Raw genomic sequence first — 11,551 nt, 5'->3', positions numbered from 1 at the left:
GGACATTATATCATGTTTCCTGATATATTCACAATTTGCACATAAGCTAAGTGTTGCTGGAGGTATAAAGCCCATATGGGGAGCAGAAAGTGAAACACTTGAGTTAATACAGCACATCTGCATTTTTTGTGTAAATAAATACTGCAGGCTAATTTGTGTCCTGCTTCTGATACGTAATTAGCTGCCTAGAAATTACTCGCTGTCTTGAAGTTTTGGTTATATAATTGTTTCTTCATCTAATTAGCAAAGACTGAGAGCAGGGATTATGTTTGCATCATACAGAGGTAATACACGGAATGGTTTTCAACAACCTTATTCAACGTATTTCTGTTAAAATGATGCCCATGCATCCTTCATCTACAACGATTCAATAAGATATAGGTTTTTGTGAGTTTGAAGTTTCTTCTGTGAACCTGATGGAAGTGTGCTTGCGTGCCTCCTTGTGGAGTAAGTGCGTCAGCACTGGAGGAGGCTCCGGAGGGATGGGTTGGCAAACAGGAAAGAGGAGCACGCTATAAGAGGAGCATTAACCGAGAGAAGCGTCAAAGCGTTTAGCCGAGAAAGGTGGGGAGGGGGAGACAGCCAAGAGACAATGAACACTTCAATTCAGATTATTACGATTTTTTAAATGCAAGGGTATTTCTTGTCTGTCACCAAACGGCACTTGTACAAAAACATGAAGACGCACTGACGATTCTGCTCCTATTTTTTTCTTTTTTTTTTTTAAAGTTCGGCCCGACGTCGCGCTCCTGCGCGCTCCTGAGTCAAATCCTGGAGAAGCGAAAGAAAGTGTCGGTTTCAGCACCTGAGCAGAGGACAGCTTCGCTTTGTCTGCTCCTCCTCCAGGCACCCTGCCCTAAAACTCTCCTGACGCTTCTGATGTGAGCCGCTCCGCTCCGACGATCTTGGCTCCTGGCCGCTTCAAGTCCGGAAGAAGCGCAGAGATCCGTCGAGGGAAGGGTCCGCGACCGCGCTGTGTGCTCAATATGTACCAGGGGCATTTACAGGTAAGAAGCCAGGCTCTGCATGGTGTCCAGCATGAGGGAACACACGGGCTCACTCCTTCCTGTAGCCTAGTTCATTTCAAAGGCATTTTGTTTATCTCATCCAGGAAAGTTAAACTTCTGCTGATCTTTCTTCAATGTTTAGATAGAACTAAGATCTAAAACCGCAAAGGAACAATTAATGCCCCCCCATCAAATCAGTTAGACACGTATTCTAGATTGCAGATTGTGACAGTTCACAGTGCATGTCAAAAACACGTGCAGCAGCCCGAAAAAGGTAAACAACAACGTGGCATGCTTGGAATTACTACACAAAGATACTAATTTAGCAATTAAGATATGAAACACTGACTTTGACGTCATCTGGTCTGACGTCGAAATTCAATACATCAAAACGCGTCACACGAGTCCAGACTCTCCAGAATATAAGAGCAATTTGCAAGAATCGGGACCAAACAGCTATTAATTACTTGCGTTGTCATGCCTCAGCTTCTTCAGTTGAAGTCAATAAGTTACAGTAAAGCTTTTAAATCATCAGCTGTTTATATGCTGACCACGATGATGACAATACAAATACAATACAATATAGTGTGATTAATAAAAGCTTCATTCAATTCCAAAAGCCTGCAATGTTGATAGAGACACCCCGGCTCATAGACAGCTGATTATGTAACACATGACTGCTACTGAGACAACATTCTAGACACTAAAGCGTTATATTTTGTCCAGTGAGAACATTAATCAGAAATGCTTTTAAATGGATGCAGAAGCTGCATATTCCTTAATCTAAACTCTCTGGTTTCCATGTTTCATTCATGCTTTGGTTATCACACACCCTATGTGTTTCTCATAACCTGCATGCAAGTCATATCACTCTGTCAGTTTTAAGATCATATCAGAATCCAGTTCAGCCTTTGTTTGAAACATGTGCGGTAAGACCAAATTCCCAATGAATGAAAAGTGGTTGCTCTGTTTGTAATTACAGTTTATTTATTCATCCTGACGGCAACAATTTTGACCACAAGTCAAATGCAGAACTGTGGGCATGCATAAAACATCACAGCTATAGATGAAATTTGGAGTTCAAATCTACATTCATTATATAATCTGGAAAGGATAATATTGTAAATGTAAGGGGCCAGCAAGGGTTGTTGTGTCTCCTAGCATTGATAAAACACATTCTGGTAAATGAAACAATATCAAGTAAAAACACTATATAAGTAAAAACTATTTTCAGCAGGTAAGGGTGCATGTGTTTAAAAGCTGGGGGTTTCCCTACAAATATAAAAAAATATTAATTGTCAAAATATCTAGTTTGCATGTATGCTTTGCATGAGGGAAAAAAAATCAAATATTAAACGAATGTTGGGTACATCCACACACAAAAAAAAAATGTTAATTTGAATTTGTTTCCCTTGTTGATGTGACCTCTGAATGAAAGCTTGTGGCATAAATAATTGAGAGTTGTGGCTCTCTATTGCTTCGAATTTTAGATGACTCTCATACATGGACTACGGGTGCATGACTCAGTTTTTCATAAGCTGAGCTATCAGATTTCCTTCCCTTAAGTTCCTATGCTTTGTAATTGCATCTTCGTTGCACAGTTACCGGTTAACAAGATTTGGCTGCTTTTTTTGTTGCAGCTCATGATGCTTAAGAGATAAGAGTGTCCAGTTTCAAAATATTTTTTTCTTAGCTGATAACTTTCAATCCCACTTTTTTTCACACTTACATTTAAAAAACTTCTGAAGGATCTGCACACAGTGATCCAGTATTGGATGGATCAATTTATCTTGGCATGAGCTCGGTCTCATGAATGAGGTCGCACCTCCTCTAGGTTGGCTTGTTTGGATCAGTTCCACACGTTTAACGTCATACCATGGCAATATTGGTGTTGCCTGGCAGAAACACAATGCTGGGTTCTTCTCTGTTTTTAAAATAAAAAAAGTCATTTTTTTTCCTCTAAATGCATCAGCATCTCCCTGCTGCTACTGTTTTGTGTCGTGCGTGTAGTCATTGTGTGTATTTTCTAAGGGAGAAAATTACTTACCGTATCTGGTGTCGGAATAGATTCGTGCACTTGAAGATAAGCAGCGCAAAGGTGTGGATGTCAGCCTTGTTTCGCTTTGTGTGAGCGTGCAATTGGATATGCTGTGAGGTGAGCTGACTCAGCACAGCTGCTCTTCTGTCAAACAAAGCAGACATATTGTTGTTATCTTGGTTACGTGGTTTGTTTTGATGCCATTCGCTAAAAAATAATTATAATAAAAAAAGACCTTAGACTTGTCTTCATCAGTTGTCCTCATACATCGTCTTTTTTTAAATGTTTGCCAGTATGGATCTGTCACAGCAACTTTTCTGTCTTGGCGTTCATGTTTACAGTAGATCCAATTAAGGTTGCGCTGGTACTTTTTATGAGAAAGAGACACCGCGTCTTAGTGGGAGTGATGCTCCGAGGCCTTCAAATATTTGCTCTGTTAAGCACAACATTATTACATAATTTGATTAGCATATTCAAACTGCTGCAGGAAAGATCTTGGATGGATACAAATGCTGATCAGAAGTAGATCAAGTCTCTTAAGATCCCAGTCACTTGCATGACTATTTTGTTACACTGCTGATTTATTCTTGCAGATATATCTTCCAGGTCAAACACTATCTATGGATTGTCCTCTAATTATAGGCACACAAGAACTGCTGTTCCTTCTCTGCATCTTTTGAATTTCAGTCTGTTTCTGTGCAATAAAGATAAGAGGCAATGTGGCACACATTAGAGAGAACCTTTATACATAACATTTAAAAAAAATAAATTAGAAGGCATTTAATATGTGGAATTGGATGTGAACTGTAGCATTCTAAGTGTAATTCTAAATACAAAACAAAAAAAGAATTTTCTTAAAAAACAAAAACACTTCTGGAGACGTACTAATCTTATTTAGCCAGCAGTTTCATACAAAAGAAAATTAGCAATCGAACAGGATCTCACAAAAGTTTACGGAAATACGTTTCTAAAACTACTGCTGCACGGGTTTATGAATTATAATCGATCAGGTCATAACTTGATACCAACCTCGTGTTGCTGTGCACAGGATGCCTCTCTGGTGGTCTAGTTCAGGTGTGATGAGGTGGTTCTGAAAGGTTTCTTTTAAAAGTATTCTTGATCTACTGAATCATGTTCGATAAGAGGTGTCTTAAAAGCCCTAAATAATTCTGGAGTCTTCATTATGAGTTGAGTAAGTTAGATACATGTCCGAGAAAAAAAAAGTCCACAGACATCACAGCTTTGCTTGTTGATGATATATTTCAGATTAAAAAACTAAAAGTTCACGAGAAACCTAGTTTAGTTTCTTAGTTTTGGAGGTAGTCATAACATTTAGATGACTAAAATCACCCTTAAAGGAAAAACAGGGGAAGAATAGTTGCTGAACTAATCTTGGTCTTTAACTGCTTGACAACAAATCTACAGGGTGTTCAAATATAGCAAACACTTATTGTTTGCATTTTATTTAACCAGAGGTTAATTAATAAGAGCTTGTGTTTTAAGAGTTTTAAATGCACAGTTGGTGTACATCTATAAAGTCTGGCTTTATCTGTGGAGTGAAAACTCAAATGGACCTGCATGTAAATGATAACCTTTACAGCATATGTTTGATAGAACTTGATGAAGTGGTAACTGTAACAGGGTTGCTGTAGCGAGAAGGGGTTAAAAAGTTAATTTAAATAAAGCTATGCAGAGCGACACCAATCCTACGAGGAGTCAGATACAAAATCTACATGCAGCGGTAAAGACTTGGAGAATATTCCACACTGACTGCCTTTGAATATTTTCTCATTGACAGTTTTGTGCAAAAAAAAACTTAAAATAAATACTGTGTAGCCAGCATTGACTTTTTGGAGAGCTTTAAACTTTACGTTGCTGTTTTTCTATTTTACATGATGAGTTTGAACAGAGCACAGCTCTCCCTCATATCATTAAGCAGCGCTCCATTTGCTCCGAAATATGTATGCCTAGAAACCTTTAGGACAAACCTTTGCTTTATTATGCAGAAATCAGTTGTCACATTTATCCTTAAAGGGAAGAGAGTGGTGACTGCAGTATTTCCAGGTATGTGTGACTGTCTGTGTCCATTAGCACACACACTCACTCAAACATGCTGAGCACACATACATGTGTCACTGTAAGGTACCTGTTATTTATAGTGTATGCTTTTCCCTTCAGAATAAGCTTAACTACGTTGCCTTCCTCTTTGCCTTAATTGTAACAATATAAATTCAGTCCTCTAGCCTAAATTATCCGAAAATCTGAAGATTCTGTGGTTTCTGCAGGCAGGGAGAGTTTACAGAGTTTACAGAGACAAACAGAGGAATCAAGTTGCAGCTTAATGCAGTCAGTTTTGGCTTTAAATTAGATGAGAGAGGATTTTGCTGGCTGATGTAGTTAAACAAAACCAGGATTTTATCAAAGAGAAACACAGTCCTTGTTGTGCTGTAAAGTTGACTGTAATATAGAATATAGACTTGTGGGTAAAAAAAAAAAATACACTTGTTTTGCTTTCCAACAAGTAGAACATAAAAGCATGTGAATAAGAGCAGCTTTACTGAGAGTTCGGTCGCATTAAAATACAGTTTTTATAAGCAAAGAGAAACGGACAGAATTATTTAAATTTAATTTTTTTTTCTTTTAATGACTAGATACTTTATGACATATGGGATCTATATGGGACAAACAAAAGGGGATAGTTAAGACCCTAGTAACGCAGCAATCTGTTTTTATGCAGCGCACGACTTTCCTCGTGGACCGATTGGGGCTAGGATCGGCACTTCTGCTCTGCCCAGGAATGGAGTGTGGGGTTCTGGCGTGGAGTGGTGGGTTGGGGGGGGGGGGGGTAGGGACAGGGGTGTGCCATGGGTGGCATGAACGACTACTTTGGGCACCTATGGGTTCATAGGTTGGTTTCTGGTTAAATGGCTTAAATGTACTTAAGCCGTCTCAGGATGAATGGGTTCAGGAGTTATTGGAAGTCAGATTGGGGCGAGGGTTGAGGTATGGCCCAGGTTTGCCCAGGTTTGCCCAGGTTTGCCCAGGTTTGCCCAGGTTTGCCCAGGTTGGGACGGTGCCCGACCCTAGTCTTCAGCTTGTGGTTCAGGCAGTCTGCTCTTCTCCATCCTGGTGATGGGGATCACCTCTTGGGTATGATGGCTGGATGCCCTTCTGGGAGTATAGGATGTGTGCGGTGAGTGCAAGTGTGTGTACGGGGTCTTTTCTCGTGTGTGGTTTTGAGCGTTTGCACGTGTGGGCATTAGGGTGGAAACATCTGAATGTGACTGCATGCCTGTGTTTATATGTTTGTCTTTTTGTTAGGTTGGGTTTTGGGCTTCCTCCTCTACTGTGACATCTGAGGTCTCCACTAAGTGTGAAGCCAATCTCCCCGGTGCATTGATGGTTTATCGGCGTCCGGGGCTGGGTGCTCGGGTGTGTGCTGGCTCATCCTTGGCAGCTGCTTAGCAGGGCCTGAGCTCCCTGGCTCTGTTGGCTCTTGGGCTTTGGGTCTCTGGGCCCATGGCTGGATGTGCTCTGGTATAGCTGGCTGCCTTCGGAGCTCGCAGACTTGTCGCTACAGCCCCCAGGGCTTCTGCACTGTGGCTGCTGGGGGATTTCCTGGGGCTCCTCTTTGCCCTCCCCATGGGATGGGGGAGGCAGCTATCTCTGTGTTGGTCCTTCTTGGGCTCCTTTGGACGTCTGGGGCTCTGGTCTCACCGGTGTCTACCTCGGCTCCCTGAGTGGCATTTCGTTGTCTTCTCACAACCACTACTGAGCAATTTTCTTATGGACAAACCTTACATATACAAGGCACACTCTCACAAACATCCACAGGTGCTTGGATCCAGGTGTTTACAGATCCACTCCTATATGCATAAATCCTAAAGTTAGCTTTTGCTCACTAAATACTAATGAGTGCGTTCACAAACTCTTGAGAATCCATCTTGTACCGCTCCAGCTTCAAGCATCAGTAACCAAACCAAAAAGTGTTTTGGCCAATCACATTGCAGTACATCAGTGTAACGACATACCGCAGGAGGACAGGTGTTTAGCTGGTGCTATCAAATCTGTTTTGTAAGAATCCACAATTTCATCTTTGAAAGAAGACCAGCAAGAAGTGCCTTGACTAGCTTATCTTCTTGTGGTTTCTCATTACGCCTGCTGCTTACATTTTCATTTGATACAGTGATTGGCTAAAACCAACCTTTGGTAGGTGGTCATGAGGTGTTGCTTCAGCCAATTAGCTCGGAGAGTTATGCTGAATGTCCGTCCTTTCCCTGAATGGATACGATGGAGGAGTCCCAGATTCATGATGTGCAGAACGTAGAGCGCAGCACATTATCAGTCTGGCTTGCCAGGTTAGCTAAATGCATCTTGTGTTAAGCAAATACTGTGTATTTTTCAGTGATGTTATCATAGGCGTTGGTTGCTTGTACTTGTGATATTTTTGTGTTAGTTTTGTTGTTCTATCTCTCTTTCGAAACAAACTTCAGACTTGTCTTGCACTTTCTTTTTCCTCTACTCTATTGTTGTCAGCTTTTCTCACTTTTAATGGTTTGCCTTACCATTTTATCTTCCTTTCTCTCTCATTTACCTTTCCTTTTCTATGTCAATTGAATTTGAAATGATCCCAAAATAATATCTAATAAAGTTTTTTGCATACATATCAGGTGGAGGACTATAGCGAAAGCAGCAATGCTTTCTCTTTCTGGCATTAAGAAAGCAATTCTTAGTGCTACACTGCCAGACAGGACACATTAAAAAAATAACATGAAATAAAATAGAAAAGAAAAGAAACTATCCTACAAGCCCTTTTAGTTTGTACGAATGAAAGGACATGTGATCATATAGTATGTTGTATCAAGCAATAATGAATGATGAAGCTTTTAATCTGATCTATCTTTAATAAGTAGCCCATTTCTAAGTGAGATGATGTAAGACATTCCTGAACCTTGTTATTTTTACCCACTATGTTAAAATCTGTGCGTTTGGTCAATATGTTGTCTAAGATGTATCATGATACACTCTTTGCCATTTAAAACTAATCCTCCATAAAGATCCTGCTTTCCCACTAACATCTGAAGTTATGATCGGATTAAAAGGATAAGATTGAACCTCTTACTGAGCATAACGTCCCATCACTGATGAACTCACTGACAGATAAATGCCAGGGAGGGTATTCTGCAGTTAGATGTTTTTTCTCCCGATAGTTGTCAAGAATCAGAGACAGAGGACCCAGTATTCAGCCAGACAAGAGAGGTTTTAAGCAAAAGAACAGGATTTATTAATATTCAGGGACAGGCAAGGCTCAATGGTCAAAAAGGCAGTCCAAAATCCGGTACACAAAATGGCAATCCAAAAAGGCAGAAGTACAGACAAGGGTAAGGCAAAACTCAAAATCCCAAGGCAGGTCCAGGTCAGAAAAACAGGTAAGCAATCATACCGGGCAAGAAAATCAGGTTCAGGGATCAGGCTGGCTCAGAATCAAAAAGGCAATCGGGTCGATATCAAACAGGGCTATCAGAAATACAACGCTGGATAAGACTCACCAAGTGGGAATGTGTGTACAGCGTCTTTTTTTTTTTTTTTTTTTTTTTTTTTCTGTGTGTGGCGAGTGGGGCACAAGGGAGGGATGGGGTGAATGAGTTTTTTTTTTTTTTTTTTTTTTTTTCAGGTATGGGTGTGGTCCGCTCCCTCTCCCAAGAACATCTCAAGTCTCCGATAGGTGCGGAGCCCATCCCCCCACGTCCTGCCCTCCTCCACTTCGTTGGCGGGCGCCTTGGCCCCCTGGCGCATTAGTTGGCTTCGGGTTTGGGGCGGGTTCCCGGGCGTGCGCCGGCCCGCTCCTGGCGGCCTCTTCGCGGGGCCTGGCCCCCCGGGGGGCGGCCGGGGCCCTCGTCGCGGGGGCGGGGCGCCCCTGGGGCCTCTGGCCCTCAGGGCCCATGGCCGGGACCACTTCAGCGGGGCTGGCTGCCGGCGGAGCCCACGGGCTCGTCTCCGCGGCTCTTGAGGGCGTCGGCATTGCGGTGGCTGGGGGATTTCCTCGGGGTCGTCTCTGCTCCTTCCTTGGGGGGGGGTTGCAGATATCCTGTGTCGGCCCCTCCTGGGCGACCTGCTTTAGGGACCCCTTTGGGAGTCCGGGGTTACGGGTCCCCTGACGCCTGCCTCTGTGCTCGGGGAAGGTGGGTCTTTGGTTCTCCACAATCACTATCAAGCTATTTCTGGATAATCTTCACCTAAACTAGTGCACTTTCACATCTCCCACAGGTGCTGGGTCCCAGGTATTAAGTGTTCACTTATATACAGTAATCTTATAATTTATTTATTTATTTATTTATGTTGTGTCACTTTCTTTTTTCAAATATCACATTACACATGTCAGCTTACATAATAATATATATGATTTAGCAATGGCATCTAGGTGTTATTAGAGTGTATCTGTTGCTTTATGTCTGTTGGTTGTGCTGTTCTTTTTGTGTCTCTTTCCAGGTGATGGAGCAGACAGAGGACATTTTATCATCCTCTTCCTTTTATCTCCTCTTTCTTTCACCTCTACTCTTTTTTTTTCTTTTCTTTCACTTTTTGTTCTTCCTTTACTCTCCCATTGTCATGTCCATATAATTTGAAATTCTCCTTGCAGGAATCATAATAAAGCTATTTACAAGCATAAATCAAGTGGAGCACTATGGCGAAAGCTGTTTGCTCCACTTGTAAAAGCAAAATCTGTCGAGCTCCATCTGGCATTGAGATATCAATTCCTATTGCCATAGTGCTAGACAGGACACTGGGGAAAAAAAAAAAAAAAGACTCACCAAGTGGTTTGAATTGATCTGGCAGATTGCAGAGGTTTGTGGCAGGACTATATAGGGGAGTGAGCAGGTGAACAGGAGTGAAGACTAATTACAAGTGAGCAGGTGGAACTAATCAGGGCAAGAGAGCTGACTGATTGCTGAGGGGAGAACAAACCGAGCTGATAAAGTGACAGGTAAATAACAGTTAATCTAAACAGAACAACACGTCTAAAACAAAGCCAAAACAAGAAAGAACCCAAAAGCAGAAACTTGACTAATAAAACGGATAACCTGAACCAAGACAAAACTCAAATCATGACAATAGTAAGTAAAATGCTGCATTTACACAGATGTTAGACGTTGTTGAAATTACTTATTTGTTTGAAATTACTTATTTGTACATGTTGGCTCAAAGGAATTAAGCAGCCTAGGCTGTGAGATAATTCTGATTAGAAATTCAAATGTCTGTTTTCGAGCATAAACCGAACAGCAAAAAAAAAAGAATTAATTATCACCTTTCCAAAGAGGTACGGTTACATAACATTACTGTAAATATAGGTTTAGAAATTAAAAAAGACTGAGTTATGTACACAGTTGAGCTTATTAAACACCGACTAGCAATAACACTATGACCACATGGTTGTAGCCAGGTGTGGAGCCAGTGTCACATTGCAGAAGGGGTGGGGACTTGTACTGTGGGCCCTTATAGCTTTCACTTGTTAATAATTCCCGTTACAGATCTTGGGTTTCATTTGTAAAGCTTGCGTACACACAGAATTAGGCCTAAAACACAAAAGTTGGGATGTATAAAAAAATAAAAAAAATTAAAAAATTGGAGTTGTGGGATATTGGCGACACAGATGGTAAAGTGGTGAATTGCGGACAAACTGCATCATGATTCCTTTCAAACTTCAATTACACTCCGTATCAGACTTTAATCATAGATTGACTTCATGATAAGGACTCAAAACAGCCGTGTAATTCATGCTGGTGACACATATACAAAAGGACCTTTCAAATAAATAAAAGTCTACAGAACATTTAATCAGGCTTTTCAACCATCACATCTCCCGATGATCACCAGGGTAACGTTTTCCACAGATTAACAGATTATTGTGACAAGGTGTGAGGCAGTTCAGCTCCTTTAACTGCTGTAAACAGTCAGACACACTCGTGCGTAATGCTGCTCAGCGGTGGATGCAGTGGCACGGTTGGAAGACCTTGAGTCGCAGAGCGCAGGTGCACCCATGCAGCTCTCAGCAAACATCAGCTTCCCAAAGTTTTTATTTATTTTTGTTCTTGTGGTAGTGGGTGAAATCGTTAATAAAATAGGTTTGCTTGTACAGCGTGCGGTGTCGGGTCAAAAGCAATTGCAACACACCCAACACAATCAGATTTCATTCAGGATCATTCAGACGGACATGCAATAAGCATGGGCGACGAGGAAGAATGATGCAGATAATTTGTGGACTGATTTTAAATGGAGGAAAAACAACAAAAAGAAAACACGTTAGTTAAAGGAGAGGAGACAGTGTGAACAGGGCCACTGCGTTTGCTGGATTATGGTGAGCTGTTTTTCCTCTGTCAGGGTTTCCATCACCTCGCTTTCTGATTGGCTACAGGTCACATTCAACACGCCGCATGCTCGTTTCTCCTGGAGGAAGAAACGCCTAGACAATCCACGATTTGAGGTCAGAGCGGTCTTGACTTTCTAC

General features: G+C 41.6%; 1 protein-coding gene across 3 annotated transcripts in view; it reads left to right on the top strand.

Annotated features, from left to right (window-relative positions):
• The first annotated feature begins 492 nt into the window (after nt 1–492).
• Nucleotides 493–11,551, top strand: part of pex5la (peroxisomal biogenesis factor 5-like a) — a 117,663-nt gene continuing 106,604 nt past the window's right edge. For all 3 annotated transcript variants that reach the window (XM_036141170.1, XM_036141168.1, XM_012877931.3), the window contains exon 1: nt 493–1,007. In XM_036141170.1, the coding sequence (XP_035997063.1) occupies nt 987–1,007 (21 nt within the window). In that variant the 5' untranslated portion in view covers nt 493–986. The remainder of the gene's footprint in view (nt 1,008–11,551) is intronic.

Source organism: Fundulus heteroclitus, chromosome 9, assembly GCF_011125445.2.
Source record: "Fundulus heteroclitus isolate FHET01 chromosome 9, MU-UCD_Fhet_4.1, whole genome shotgun sequence".
Classification (NCBI taxonomy): Eukaryota; Metazoa; Chordata; class Actinopteri; order Cyprinodontiformes; family Fundulidae; genus Fundulus; species Fundulus heteroclitus.
Note: the sequence above shows the minus strand (reverse complement) of the source record. Positions and strands in the feature narration are given on the sequence as shown.